At 42.6% G+C, this 16,343-nt stretch overlaps 1 protein-coding gene across 1 annotated transcript; it reads left to right on the top strand.

Moving 5' to 3' along the window:
• Positions 1–4,057: 4,057 nt before the first annotated feature.
• LOC308080569 (putative methyltransferase) lies at positions 4,058–16,184 on the top strand (the record flags this gene model as incomplete). Its single annotated transcript, XM_080422463.1, has 7 exons — positions 4,058–4,165; positions 6,308–6,468; positions 7,628–7,841; positions 9,165–9,268; positions 9,685–9,741; positions 11,856–11,993; positions 16,091–16,184. The coding sequence occupies 7 exons, from the start codon at positions 4,058–4,060 to the stop codon at positions 16,182–16,184; spliced, it is 876 nt and encodes a 291-aa protein (XP_080278589.1).
• Between the last annotated feature and the right edge of the window lie 159 nt (positions 16,185–16,343).

The following is a 16,343-nucleotide window of genomic DNA, read 5'->3' as shown; positions in this document are numbered from 1 at the left end:
CGACATTTTCTAGGGATCGGACCTGTGACCTTTCTAGCACAGTGGTTTTCAACTTCAGTCCTGGAGGCCCTGCATATTGCTGGCTTCCAGTCCAGCCGTCTAATGGGATTAGAGAAGTAGCAGTAGCCTAAGTGGAGAACCATCAAGTCGTACTTGTAACGCTGCTCTTCACTGTTGACAGAAATGCATCCATAGTTCTTTTTTATTGCGGCAACAAACGCCTGCAGATATTAAAGCAATACATGAGGCTGTTCGTCTGACTCCATTGACTTCATGTTCTCCAGCACTTTCTCCGATTGTGTGTGTGTGTGTGTGTGTGTGTGTGTGTGTGTGTGTGTGTGTGTGTGTGTGTGTGTGTGTGTGTGTGTGTGTGTGTGTGTGTGTGTGTGTGTGTGTGTGTGTGTGTGTGTGTGTGTGTGTGAAAACACTGTCATAAGACCCGGCATGAAAAATTGGTTGTGTCTGGGTAAACACGTGTATTTGTGTGACAACATTTTCCCCCCAAAGCCTATCGTTCATGGCCGAGTCACACACACACACACACACACACACACACACACACACACACACACACACACACACACACACACACACACATGCACACCAGCCCTGGCTGCACAAGGACACATACACACACACACACACACACACACACACACACACACACACACGTTTGTATTACTATACTTGTGAGGACATCAACAATAGAACAGCGAAGTTATGGCTGCCACACTAAAGCAGAAAATAGCAGATCTACAAGCTCACAACGTGTCGCACAGCGATGCGTTTGTTCGGCATTTTCAATGTACGACGGTGGTGGACAACAAAGTGTTATTCAGGCATAACTCTAGCCTCCTAACCCTTAAACCAAATCCCTAAAAGTCTAATCCTAATCCCAACCTGAATTGTAAACCCAACTCCCAAAAAAAAAAGAATTACAGCTTGGCAAAGCTGTCAATAAACAGACACTGCAACTAGTCGTCACTTTCTCGTTACTTTCTCACTTTCTCCCTATTGGCCAAAGGCCAGCCAATGAGGGGCCGCCAATGGCTTCCCATACTCTGAACCAAGCCCCCAGAACCGCGGTCGAACAGTGCAGCTGCCGTCGCCTGGTGGTCAAATCTGGGATTGCAAGACTTCCGCATTTAAAACAATATTGCACGTGCTTCTATCGTCTGAAACCCTAGCACACACCCACACATACAGACAGACGCACAAAAAGGACACAGACGCAGACAGACACAGATGCACTTGTTTTCTTTACATCGGTAGCCAAGCTTGTTAACTAAAAAAATACATTTATCTTGTGAGGACCAGGAACAATGTCCTCACAATGTCTATTTACTTGTGCGGAGTGGAGACATATGGCATAGAAACACACACACACACACAAACACACGCGCGCACACACACACACACACCCACACACACGCGCACACAGACATTCACATCCGCTGTAGTGGTTTGAGTTGCATGTTGCTGACTGGTTTGATGAAGGCACTGAGTGGTCTGCCTCACAGGGGACGGGCTGGCTGGGTGTGGGGGTGGGGGGTCTAGGGTTAAGGGGGGGGGGGGTGGAGGAACGTGGCAGGGCAGTAGGGTTGGGGGTTGCACAGCTGTCCAGTGCCCCCTCTGGTCCCCCCCCCCCCCCCCGCTAACACAATCCCTATAACAAACAATATCTGACGACAGATATTGATCGGTGGATGGGGATGGATCGATGCGTGTTGATTGGGTGGAGAAGACAGCGTTCCAGGCCTTGGTGAGTATGGCGTCGCTGTCGGGTGGAAACCTTGTATGTCCAAAACCGTTTTTATTTATTTATTTTAATAAATAAAAACGGTTTTGTAGAGCTGTTATTCTCACTAGGTATGATGGAGTCATAGTCATTGACGAAAAAAAACATAACAAGTTGAAATATGGAGATGGGAGGTTTCTTGCCGACCACGACGATAGGAGCTGGGTCTGGTTTCAAGCCCTGCCTGTCAGCCAGCCAGGGCTCTGCGTGGAATCCTTCAGGGATGAGGAGGCCTACTCCACTGCATCGCATTGTGAAGTGCGTTTGTGGGAATGCATTCTGTTGCATTAAGGGGGGAAAAATGGGAGAATATGATCACAAGTGGGATAGATGCACTATATAGCAGAATCCTCTGTGCTCATTTTACTCTGAGGGTGCATTTTTCACTGGTAACCGGAATGTTCACCCCAAAATACGCCGCAATTTTTTTCACGGACCGCTCATTTCTTTCACGGACCGCTCACCCCCCAGCGGTTCTTGTGTGATTGTATTCGTTTTACTGAGGTTAAGGTTAGGAACAAGGTTAGGTTTAGGCATAGTTTTACTGAGGTTACGTTTGGGAATAAGGTTAGGTTTAGGCATAGTTTCACTGAGGTTAACGTTAGGAATAAGGTTAGGTTTAGGCATAGTTTCACTGAGGTTAACGTTAGGAATAAGGTTAGGTTTAGGCATAGTTTTACTGAGGTTACGTTTAGGAATAAGGTTAGGTTTAGGCATAGGTTTGACTTAGGTTACGTTTAGGAATAACTGGTGGCGACCGTTCCGAGGTCGCCGGATTTGACCCGGGGCGAGCGTGTTTTGGGGCGAGCGTTCTTGTATTCTTTTCTCTTACCACTGAGCATTAATGCGGCACTGTAGGTAAATTTAGACACCAACCCAACTGTCTTTATAATACATAATATTTAATAATAGTGTTTTTTTCTGGAACAAGGCCCACTTGAAAATCTCTAAAGCATTCGTGGTCCACCCATCTGACCACATACTGTAACACAGCAGCCAAGGTTAAGAGGTCAGATGGGTGGACCGTGTGCATTTTCAGAGCATGTTTATTTTAATGATCAACCAATAGACTCTCGACTGGATCGATTATATTTAAAGTTCCTATTTATCGGGTACACAATGAAAACTAAAGTTTTATATTATTTAAATCGTAGTGTTTTGCCAATTATTTGGGGGCCCACATGGGAATCGCTGCTATAAAGTATTTACTGTGGTCAAGTTATTGCCAGTGAGAATAGTTTCACACGACTGAGATCAACCGAGCCAGACGGCTTATGAAATCCCCATTTGAAACAGCCCATTTTTTGGGCTGTTTCTGTTTGGGAGAAGGTCATTAAGATTAAAGCCACAATCCGTAAGTTTTACCTCCCCTCCTGACAGAGAGAGCTAAATGCAACTATAATACCCAGGATTCGACACATTGGGTCAGGTCTGCCACGTGAGAAACCAAACAGTGACCGCTCAAGGGAGAGGGAATTTGGCCAGGGGGGAGATATTGTGCTTATGAGCTTCAGGCAGGGCAGCCAGCTTCCTGTCAACCAGTATTGTTCTCGTACCTGAGACCAGGATCTGAATTTCTCAATGGAAAAGCAGGGAGACCACCTCCAACTACCCTGCAAATGTCTCTATGCTCTACCACACAGATTGGATAAATTAACCTTTTATTAATTAAAATATGTCCCAGATTGCAGCTTTAATACATGCATGTGTTAAATGTTTCCACAGCATATGTGCCTATACATACATACAGTCACAACAAGGTCTGACAGTAGGCTTATATTGCACAGGATACTGCATGTGCGGTTGGCATCAAGCATCATAGATGTGCATTTAGCGCCATCTGCTGTCCATTGAAAGCAAGTTCAAGTACACAAATCAAGAACTGTGTGCTAAACTAGAAGAAATCTGCATTTTCTGTTCAGTGCTCATTATTATATCCATTTCTGTGTTAGTGTTAGGCTATATCAGGTTTATTCACCCTTCTGCATTGCCATTTTGTCAATTTAGCTGTCATTCTTTTTAACAAAAACTCAACTTTCCTGAGCAAACATTTACAACCCGGTGACCTTTGAGTTGCATGCAGACAGGCTTTTTTTCGTTGTTTCTTTTTCAGGTTCTTTTTCATTTAAAGTGGAAAGTTAATGAACAGCTTACCATATCTATAATACTAAGATTGCAAACAGAGCCTGGCCCGTGAGGCTAAGATTACAGCGAAACCAGCTGGTTAGACAGAAGTCTATAGCACAGGACAGGAGGATCATGTGTGACCGTCGCTTTGAAGGCAAAGAGCACGCGGTTGCTTACTTGAAATACAGGGTGACCCCCAATGAACTGATCCCTGAGGTTGTTGACTTCCTGCAGAGAAAGGTAGGTAGGGGCCAGTGTTGCCATGTCCGCTTATTATAAGCGACTTTGGGCTTCTTTTCCTGTAACGTTGCTTGTAAATGTTAGTAGTTGCGGGTTCCGTTTTTTGGGGCTTGTTTCTTTGTGTGGTTTGGGCATATTTATATCTTCCAAATATTCCACATTTTTGTGAGCTTGTAGATCGGCTATTTATATATAGCCGATATATACAGTATATAGGGTTTGGGCTTGTTTTCCTAGACCTGGTTGCTTATTTTTCTCACACAATTTGGCAACACTGGTAGGGTCCCTTCACAGCAAAGTCCTTAGTGTTAGTTTAACTCAGCGAGTGTACAGATCTGTTCACTCCTGTTCGAGTTAAATTAAAAACGTAACCTCTAAAATTGGTTGACCAGAGTCCCTCTGGGCTCTATACTAGTGTCTTTTCTGTTTTCTGCAAAAGGTTTTCCCCAGAATACAAAAGCTTTGGTTTAAGTGGTTAACAAGGATATATACGTTACCTCATATTATGGTAATTGGAACCCGCAAGCATGATCATATCACACTGATTCTGGCTACTCTCCACTGGCTCCCTGTTTGCTTCAGAATTGATTTTAAGCCTTTTTATTCGTTTGTCTTTAAATCACTGAATGGTTTGTTGCCTCAGTACCTCTCTGACCTTTCACAGTCCTATTTATGGTCCTTTAAGGTCACTGCGGTCCGCTGATCAGCTGCATTTTGCCATCCCAAAGACAGGTTTACAAACCAGAGGCGACAGCACCTTTTCAGTAGAAGCCCCCAAATTATGGAATGAGCTACAGTATATACCCTCCCATATCAAAATGTCCCCACCGTTGAAACATTTACATCTCACGTCTCACTTTTATAACGTAGCTTACTGGCTTTGAATCCAGCTTGAGAGTTTTGTGGTCTCTGCCTAGATTAACTGACTGTTGATGCTTGTGTGTCTTGTATTTTAGTGATTTACGTTTATTTTATTATGCTTTTATTATAATTTTCTTAAGCTTATAGTGCGTTCATTGTCTCCGCCTTCGCGAGAGAGTATGTTTTACCCCCTGTCCGTCCGTCCGTGTGTCCGTGTGTGTGTCCGTGTGTCCGTCTGTCACCAGCTAATCTCCGGCACCGTTGGCCCGGTCGCTCCGAAACTGTGCACACACACTCCCTGGATGCCACTTCTTCTGATGAACTTCTGCCCCAAATCTTTCACATGGGCCTGTTTTAGCGCCACCAGGAGGCCGATTTGTGCAAAACCCATTTTTTAATATTACTCCTACAAATTGTATCCAAACGTCATGCAAATCAGTACACAGTATCTCTATAGTCATGTGATCAACACAGATCTGTCCAATTTCCCATATTCTATCCTCATTGCCTAAGGTTGGCTTCCAAAGTTTGCAGGATTGGTCCGTTTTGAACCTTCTCACATTGGCCTGTTATAGCGCCACCAGCAGGTCTAATTTAGCAAAACACATTTTTGGAACAAAATGCCTCAAATCATGAATGCAGTGTAAATGCAAGAATAAATGAAACGGTTGGCACCCTTTTCACATTGGCCTATTATAGCGCCAACAGGAGGCCAGAATAACGTACCTGAAAAAAATGTGCTATAATTGAAGTAGTTTGGTTTGGATTGGATAATAATATACATATTAATTTAAGTCTTTATGCTAAATGCGGTTCACATGCGGACATTCTATGCGATATGGAGTTTGTATGCTTGTTTTTGTTACACATTATAGGCTACTGTACACATCTTTGCCAGATCTTAGTTTTTGTTAAACCCACTCAGCTTGGTTGTTCAGATTTAAAATAAAGCCCTTGAGTCCTTGAGTTGAGGGGGTCCCCAGTAAAATGTGTTAATATAGCATCAAAATGGTTAACCACTTTAACCCTACATCGGCTATTTAAAAAATGGCCATTGTGAGCTTGTACAGCCGATCTACGTACAGTAAATCGGCTATTTAAAAAAATGCTTGACAAACTGTGAAAATGTTTGAATATTTTTGAAACATTTAACGAAATATTTTCAGATGGGGGTCCACAGCCCAAATACATATTAATTTGGGGGTCCTTGACATGAAGATGTTTGAGAACCACTGTTGCACTGCACTGTTCTCATATAGTTGTGTGTTGCATTGTTGCTAGGCAGCAGGGCCGTTGAACCTGGCGGTGGATGTGGGCTGTGGCTCAGGACAGGGGACGATCCTATTGGCTCCCTACTTCGCCAAAGTGGTTGGGACCGACATCAGTCCTGCTCAGCTGGAGCTGGCCATCGCCAATAGCAACCCTCCAAATGTTTCATACAGGTAGGGTGGTGGTACGCATTTCAAGTCAGTTAAATTCAAATGGGTTGTATGTTTGAGACGCGTGTGTGCGTGCGTGCGTGCGTGCGTCGTGCGTGCTGTATATAAATATAGATTAGCAAATATTACTTATAGCCTTATTTATTCTCAAAAGACAGTGACAAAATCACTTACATTTAATGAATAAGATATATTATTGTCAGCAAGGAACTGCAGCAGACCAAATGGTAACATTACCCCTGAATTATACTTGATCGCTCACCAGTGTCCTGCGCTGATTATAGCCAATCTAGAAGCTCAAAATGTGACGCAGCGTGACACATTGTGAGCTTGTAAATTGGCTATTTTCAGTGCACGACACACTGGCATGCAACTAAGCCTAAATCACCCTGTAGTCCCACTGGGATTTCCCAACAATGTGGGGAAGGAGTTGGCTGAAACATAGCTATTCTGCCAACAGTTGAAGGTTGCTGTTTTCCATTCTATTTTGATTCCTTTGCGCCAGCAAAAACACCAGTGTCTCCTCTGCTCAGCCATAAGTTTTGCCCATAGACTGTAAAACATATACAATTGACTGCAGAATTGTTTTTAAAATGATTTTACCTATAAAGCATAGGCTGGCCCCAAGTTATTTAACCGAGCTATTGCGCCCCAAGGTCAATGTGAGATTACTTAGATCTTCAGACAAAGGCCTTCTCAATGTCCCTACAACGAGGCTAAAAACAAAAGGTGATCGAGCTTTTGCAGTGGTAGCCCCTACTCTCTGGAATAATAATAATATAAAAAACGTTATTTGCATAGCACCTTTCATGACATGAAATGCAGCTCAAAGTGCTTTACAGAGCAAGAATAAAAAATAAGGCTTACCACTGTCTTTTCTGAGTCAGTCAATGCCTTTAAAAAGCTGCAAAAAAATCATTTGTTTCGCAAACATTTTGGTTTGTAATATTGTTTATTTCTATGTATTGTTTATTTCTATGTACTGTTTTGCTGCTCTGTTTGTAACTTATCTGCATTATTGCTCTTTGGTATTTTAAAGTGATATTCTTCTTTTATTTTAGCACATTTGTACAGCGCCTTGTAACATCTGTTCTGAAAGGCGCTTTATAAATACATTTACCTTACCTTACCTCGTCTGTTCCCAACCAACCCCCTGCTCTAGGCAATGTCCGGCCGAAGAGCTGCCGCTTGCGGCGGGTGAGGTTGACCTGGTGACGGCCTTTATCGCGGCTCACTGGTTTGACAGGCCTCGGTTCCTCCAGGAGGCCGACAGGGTGCTGAGGCCTGGAGGCTGCCTGGCGCTGCTCAGCTACACCATGGACTTTGACCTGGAGTATGGAAACGTGTCTGAGCAACTCAACCGCATCTGCAAAGAGGTACAAAGAAAAGAGAGAGAGAGAGAGAAAAGCTAAAGACGTCATAGATACGGTGAGCAGACGTCCCGGTTTGGGTGTCTCGAGCCCTGACGAATATCTGTAAAACTTTAAATGTCCCGGTTTTCAACATTCACTACAGAATTGTGTTGTTTTTTTAACCACTATTAAAATAACTAGACCGGTGCCCGTGCACCGGCCTACTGCAAGTCGTGATCAATGCAAGTTGTGAGTCAAGTTGTTTTATGCCCATATATGGAGATCCCTGATTTCATCAGTATAATGCTCATTGCTCATATTGGTTGGATCCACGGTTCTGGACAACTGCATGTCCATATATGCCTACATATGGGCATTTTCAGTCGGATCGGCGGTTCTGGACAACCGCCTATCCGATAACGACTCAACGCCGGGCACCGCTCTCCCTCGCTCGAGTCCTTGTTTTTTGGACAAATGGGATTCCATAGGAATCACCCTGGTTGGCAGTAAAATTTGTGTGATGGCCTATTTTCAACAATGATGTGAGGTGGGTGTAGTAGTCACCTAAAATCGGAGCATGCAGTGGCCTTAGTCTGAAGAGTCTGTAGCTCTAAACGTCAACGATTTTTCTTATCTGTGGAGCCCTACAGTGTGTGAGCGTTTTATTATTATTTCTATAATCATTTTTTTATTTTTCCTGCACTAATCGTCTCTCAGCACCTGCCCAACTTCTGGTTTGGGATGTGCATGTCTGTGTTCATCAGTTATAGCTTTTATAGCAGCACATTCAAAATATCATGCTGAACTGAAGTGTTAGAAATGGGAAAGAAGACTTTGTATTGCTACTCAATACAAAAAATGTTGCAGGCCAACCTGGAGTTACCTCTGCCATGGGTTCCCACCGTTTTCGATAAATTAAACCTCCCAAAAACAATACAATTTCTTATGATTATGTTAACCACAAACCTTATTTTACACATGAGTCCTTTGGGAGTAAAAAAATAAACATATTTTGAACTCACTTCCGGGTTTAAGACTACAAATTGCAGCACTCTACCTTCAGCTGTTGTTGTAGGCTAATAGTTATAAAAGCAAGTATTTAAAGTGGCAAAACCATCATGTTTTTGAGAGAGAGGATAAACAAGATACATTTAAATGTATTTCCTAAAATGTGTGATTCATTATGCCTAAAACAAAATGGTCTGTAAAAGTATCATTATTTTGTCAAACAAGGTCTCAGGTTTTAGGATTTCGTTATTCTGTAGCACTATTATTTTGATTAGACAATAGTGATATTGAATAGTGTATTTTATCTGCATGCTATATACATTTTTGTTATTATTCTAGTTCTATGCTGCCTTGCTGCCCTATCGCAGTGCGACAATAGGACTCCACACACGGCCCCTCTATAAAGACATGTTTGACGCCTGGCCCTACCCTGACAAAGAGTGGTGAGTGTTTCTGCTGACTACAATGACTTGAAATCATATTTTGCAAACCGGGCAAATGTGTGCTTTGTAATGTAAATCCTTATAATGGATTATCATATCATGTCAGCAATATGTGAGTAGAACGCCGCCTAAAATGCCAGGACTTAACCTGTCGTTGTTGTTCCATTTTTTTCCTTTACTTTATGGATAAAATGCTTACTGTCTGCATACAGTATGAACGTGTCATGGGAGGTGTGTGTGTTCGGGGGGAGGGGTCTTTGAGACAGAAACCTGCCAGCGTTATTATTATAAACAAAAATGAAAAAAGACTGTCCTGGGTACTCTGCTACAACAATGCGACGCCAGAGTGCGGACTAGCTGACACCAACTCGGGACTCCTGTATCGCCACCCTCCGCTCCCTCCTCTCCAACATCAGGGTCTGGAGCTCAGCAGCGCTGTTAGCTCCGCTGTCACGCCCCAGTGTGTCCACCACGTAGGTGGTGCGCCCCCTCTTCCCCTCCTTGCTGGGCTTTGGGGTCGGCTCCCACAGTGTCAGTGGGCTTGCAATCAGTTCCAGGTGCCCGACACACAGTGCCCATTCAGCCTCATCCTTCTCTCTCTGACCTTTATCCGTGACCCGTGGGTGGCCCCCATAGAGGTCCACGTTCAGTGGTGGAAGATGTACTCAGATATTTTACTTAAGTAAAAGTACCGATACCACGATATAAAAATACTCTGTTTACAAGTAAAAGGCCTGTGTTCAAAATGTTACTCGAGTAAAAGTACAAAACTATTGGCATCAAAATATACTTAAAGTACCAAAAGTAAAAGTACTAAAATGTTTGAAAATAGCAGATCTACAAGCTCACAACGCGTTGCATCGCAACGCATTGTGAGTTTGTAGATTGTCTATTTTCAAATAGCCTATGTATAAAATAGGGGTAAAGTGGTTAATGTATGTTTTATAATATAATGATTTATATCTGCAAAGTAACTATTAACTAAAGTGATTAAATAATTATAGTGGAGTAAAAGTACAATATTTGCCTCTGAGATGTAGTGGGGTAGAAGTAAAAGTACTGAAAATTGGAAATACTCCAGTAAAGTAAAAAATACCTCAAAATTGTACTTAAGTACAGTACTTGACTACATGTACTTAGTTACTTTACACCACTGTCCATGTTTCTGACGTGGTCCTCCCATGTGACATCACATGCGATTCATGGCATTCTTATGTACGTAGACGCCATCCAGGGCCTTTTCCTGCTGTACTGTGAGCATCAATGTCTTAGCCGTACGCATCAATGTCTTAGCCGTACGTATCAGCAGTACTGATTCTACTGTAACCACAAACAACCGCACTTGAGGTCATCTCCCCTCTCAGATATCCCTAATCTCCTCATCCCATGGCAGGGCATTCCAGGCGAGTGCCCTCGGGCCTTCGGATCCTGTTCCAGGCACCGAGATATTTGAAATCCTCGAACTGCCTTGAGCACGTACTACTGGCAGTAGCAATGGTACTATGGATCACTACCGCTCTCACCAGTGGTGGAAAGTAACTAAGTATATGTACTTAAGTACAATTTTGAGATACTTTTTACTTTACTAGAGTATTTCCAATTTACAATACTTTTACTATTGCTTTAAAAAGTACAAATATTGTACTTTTTCTCCACTACAATTATTTGAAAACTTTAGTCACTAGTTACTTTGCAGATATTAATTACTATATTATAAAACATACATTAACCACTTTAGCCCTATTTTATACATAAGCTATTTGAAAATATCCGATCTACAAGCTCACAATGCGTCGCATCGCTTCTTCCACCATTGTCTGTCACTCACCGAACAATGTGACAAACATTATGGATCTTTAAATAATATATACCCAAACAAAAATAAAAACCTTGATGCATTTCAAACACGTCTTCCTCAGGCAGTGGCCAACTGTTCCTGAGTGTTATGTAAATTAGTGTAAAAGTGCTGTCCTAGTTACAGTATAGTAAGTGTCATAATCATGACGTTGCAGGTGCACAGTATACTATAAGCCAGTGGTTCCCAACCCTTTTCTGGATCAGGGCCCACTTGAAAATCTCTAAAGGGCATTATCAGAGCATGTTTATTTTAATGATCAATCAATTGTGATCAATCAATTGCTTAGATCTATCTGTATCACAATGAAAACAATTTTTTCAAGGTTTTAAAGAAGAACATTTTCTTACATGTTTTTTTTAAATATGAATGTTATGTTATCATTAAAATCTTGGTGTTTTGCCAATTATTTGGGGGCCCACTTCCAATATCCGCACGGCCCACCAGTGGTCCCCAGCCCACAGGTTGACTGTCATTATAAATGACTTCATGGACGGCTGTGTGTGTGTGTGTGTGTGTGTGTGTGTGTGTGTGTGTGTGTGTGTGTGTGTGTGTGTGTGTGTGTGTGTGTGTGTGTGTGTGTGTGTGTGTGTGTGTGTGTGTGTGTGTGTGTGTGTGTGTGTGTGTGTGTGTGCGTGCGTGCGTGCGTGCGTGCGTGCGTGCGTGCGTGCGTGCGTGCGTGCGTGCGTGTGTGCATGTGCGTGCATGTGCGTGCGTGTCTTTTTTGTGCAGGCATGAGTGTGTCCCAGTGAGGAAGCCCATGCCTCTGGATGCATATGTGTGTATGGTGGAGACCTTCTCCAGCTACCAGGCTCTGCTGAAACAGGACCCTGCTGAAGCCACAAGGTTGTCTGCTCACATCAGGGACAAGTGAGTTCAAAACAAAAGGTGAAAAGTGAGCACTGGTCTCCGCCAGGCCGGGTTGCCCAGGGCCCACACATTTTGGAAGGCAGTCATACCCAATTGGAATGGGATTCGAAAAAAAACACACTTGATCACATGACCCCAGAGATAATGTGTACCAATTTGTGTGAGTTTTGGGGAAATTCTGTAGGAATAGTAGCTAAAAGTGTGTTTTGAAGAAAACGCAAAATGGTGGAAAATGTCAGTTAAAGGGATACTTCACTCTCGGGCCGGGGACACATTTAAAAAAAATATTAAAAATAAATGAAAAAAGTTATGGAAAATTCATGGCCCCCTCACGCATTAGAGTGTCCTACTAATGCGTGAGGGGGCCATGAATTTTCCATAACTTTTTTCATTTATTTTTAATAATTTTTTTAAATGTGTCCCCGTCGGGAGAGTGAAGTATCCCTTTAAGTCAGTTCATAGGTAGACTGAGAGAACGAGCCCAATCGATGGTCTTTAAGGGCGGATCCAAACTCAGCCGCACGGATTCGTGCGGGGCTTCCTATTGCTTCACCAATCTATGTCCTCGCCTCCCCTCCCCTCCCCCCCTGCCTGTGCACGGAGCACGCTGACGTCACCAAATTTAGAGCGACGCCCCTCTGCACTCTGATTGGTTAGGAGATAACAAGGTCCAAGACCATCGTTCCTGCATGGCTCCCCCAGGCTTTTTTTCTTTTGTAACAAAAAAAAAAGCATGGGTTTCCGAGGCTAGTTCATAGGGGACAAAAACATGTTTGCTTGTGGATGAAAGGTCCAGGAAAAATGACATTTTTAATACCTGTGACAGGTGGACAGGGCTTTAGAAATATAAATCACATATTTTAACCGCTGACTTCAAAGCTGTGTCCTTTGAAATCTTCTAGATGAGGACTAGGTGAACAGAACAGGCAAACAAAAGACTGAAGTTATGAAATCGTATTTACATCTTGCAAGTCCAAAATAATATATATATTTTTAAAAACTTGAATTGCACTGAAAAACCATTGATGAACAAGCTCACAAGCTTGTAGCACTGGTGCCTGATCAATGGAGCAATCGAAGCAATGTGTCCCCTACTTTTTATACAACTGTATGGAGCATGACTACCCCAGATCACCTCCCCACCCACCCACCCACCCACCCACCCCGGAATCAATTTATATATATCAACTTGCATACCACGTACCCCTCCCCCATTTGTCTGTGCAACTACTGTAGTCCCATCTTGCTTTGCATGTTGCAATTAGCTGCCGACGTCTGCACTACTAATATGCATGAGTAGGTCATACAGGAGAAACCTTTCTATATGAGGTGGTTTCTGCATCATCGTGCACCACACTAATCATCATTTGAATGTGACATGGAGGGGTCATTTTAACTAGAGGGTGGCAAAAAAAGCAAGGCGAGGCAAGTTTATTTGTATAGCACGTTTCAACAACAAGGCGATTCAAAGTGCTTTACAGAAAAGATGAAGCATTAGCACATCAAGACAGAGCATAATTTAAAAAAACAATATAAAAGAACATTTGAAAACAAGTAGAATTATAACAGAAACCTTCACCATTGACACTTTGTATTTGTCAGGGCCTTTACACCTCCACAAGGTGTAGCCATGCGTCGCGACAAGGAACGTTCAACAACAGTAACCTTTTGAGTTATTCTTACTTTACTGGAGTAATTCCAATTTTCAGTACTTGCACTTCTACTCCACTACATCTCAGAGGCAAATATTGTACTTTTACTCCTCTACAATTATTTGAAAACTTAGTTACTAGTTACTTTGTAAAGCATACAGTACATTAACCACTTCTTCATTAACCACTTCAGCCAAAAATAGCCCATCTACAAGCTTAGATCGGCTATTTTGAGTTTGTAGATCTATTTTCGAAGGATTTGTATACATTTTGAAACATGTGAAATGGGATATTGTGCATAATGAGTACTTTTACTTTTAGAACTTAAGTATATTTTGATGTATTTCTAGTGAGTGGCCAGTGCAAGCTGGTTAGTCACCCTTCTCTGTTCTTTCATTCATCACCCCGTGGCGGCATCGCCAATCTTCGCCTCGTTACATTTAGGAATCAAATCGGTAAAAGATCCTTTCCATATCCAGGGGCATCCCAGTGGAACATACTGGACACTGAGGTTAAACTAATTCCCACCCTAAGCACTTTTAGATTCAAGGTAGAACTTAGGCTACTTGAGAGGGTAGCAGTGTGAGCATACAAGTAGCTCCTACTTTATTTATTTTAGGCTATTGTTATGATAAAGAGTGTAATATGTATTATATATTATATCTGATTATATCTGATTATGCTAAATTGTGTATTACAGTATGTGCTATTTACATGTTTGTCAGTATCTGTCGATTTGTGTGGGGACCACAGTGGAAATATAGGTTGATGACTTTACTGTGTTTTATTATCCTTGATTGTCTTTTTAACACTCTTGTATGATGCCTGAAAACAATTAAATAAATCAAATCAAACTTAACCCGGGGCAAATAATGGCTATCGTATATATGTGTGATACACAAATTATTGCCACATGATTGTTGCCCCAAAGTTTGCCTAATGACTGTCCAGCTGATTAAATATACATTTCCATGGAATAACCGTCAAAAGAAATGCTTGTATGTGCAGTTGTACAACAGCCAATATAGTGGAAGGAGGAGCAGGGAATGGAATGGTTAGAGGAGGCACAGTAGAGAGTACATCATTTGAAGGACATATCTGGAAGAAAGTGACATGTCTGAAGAAGAGACTTCACCAAAACACCCAAGTCAGAGATCTGAGACACTCTGCTGGCATCCAAAACGTGAGATCACTTTAACCGTGTGCTTGGGCTATTGTTCATTGGATAGTTTTGGTTTTCAGAAGAACATTGAGAAGAGTTGTTTAAAATGTTTAGCTGTGTCATTGTTATATTATTCAGTCAACTGCACCCAGCCATTATGTCTTGCTCTTCTGAGCCGGTTGCAGGGCACACACAGAGCCTTAAGTCAGATGCACTGGAAAATAACACCATGAACTTCTCCATCCCCTTCAACACCGACCTGGCGCTACTAACTGCTATCCACTCTATCAACTTCATTCTGGGTCTCCCCATCAACAGCTACGTTTTTCGGCTGATTCTCGGAGCCGGTGGGACGATAGCCTCCGAGTTCTTTTATCTCAACCTGACTGTATCTACGATCATCTCGTCCCTGGCCTCTGTCTTTCACGTTGCATGGCTCTTCACTCAAAACCTTATTTTTGGCATGGATGTCTTTTCTTTGGCTGTTTTTTTCTGGTTCTCTGTTCCATCGTTCCAGTGTGTGTATCTGTGTGGAGCGTTACATAGCGGTGGTCCACCCTGTGCTATTTCTCAGGTACAAACCTCTTCGGTACAGGGTGGCCTGTTGCTGCGTTGTATGGCTGACGGTGCTTGCATTCAGCTCGCTTTATTTTTGGTCAACAACTGTGTTGCGTTACTTCTTAGCGGGATTTTACATTGTGTTAATTTCTGTGGTGTCTTTTCTGTTGCCTCTCGGTCCTCAGAGCTCTGAAACAGCCTGGACCAGGAGAAGGACAGAGGGACAATGGGGAGGGCATGAAGAGAAGGGCTTTTAGAATTAGCTTGGTAGTAATGTTAGTGACTATCGTGAGCTATCTTGTCTTTGTTCTGTTAATCACATATATATTAGTCAGGATGTCAGGGTTTGTTCATCCCTTGCTCTACATCCACAAAGCTTCAAGGGGCTCTTATTGATTGGTTGAATGCTTTATTAACGGTTTGCAAAAAGTACAGCGGTACAATTATACAATGATGCTAAACGGATAACACAAAAAGCCCTGAGGGCTTGTTTCTATTGTGGTCCTATGTATCCAATTCATCAATTCATCAAGACCTCTGAAAGCAGAATAGATTCTTTTTTACCAGACCTGTGTGTAATATCATCTACTGGAATCTAAATATTCCACTGTGTCTATGTTCAGCTATTTGTTATGTTATCCATGGTAGAGAAAACTGTATTCTGAAATTGTTTTATTGAAGAAAAATGTGTTTCCCAAGCTGACTTTGTTCTTTTGTCATCCCAGACTGCTGTGTGCCATGGGGACGTCTTCTCTGGACACAGAGGTGGTGGTGGTGGTCAAATACTTCTACTGGCTGAGCTGCAAACCCTCCCCCTAGGAGAAGACCCCCCCAGAACCTTACCCCAGTTGCTGTGTGTGTGTGTGTGTGTGTGTCTGTGTGTGTGTGTGCGTGTGTGCGCGTGTCTGTCATACACTTGACTTTTTTCTTACCCTGAGCCCCGGGCTTACTTCTCGTAACAGCTTTCATGTGGCCTCC

The sequence above is a fragment of the Gymnoscopelus braueri genome (assembly GCF_963280865.1).
Source record: "Gymnoscopelus braueri genome assembly, chromosome: 24".
Lineage (NCBI taxonomy): Eukaryota > Metazoa > Chordata > Actinopteri > Myctophiformes > Myctophidae > Gymnoscopelus > Gymnoscopelus braueri.
Note: the sequence above shows the minus strand (reverse complement) of the source record. Positions and strands in the feature narration are given on the sequence as shown.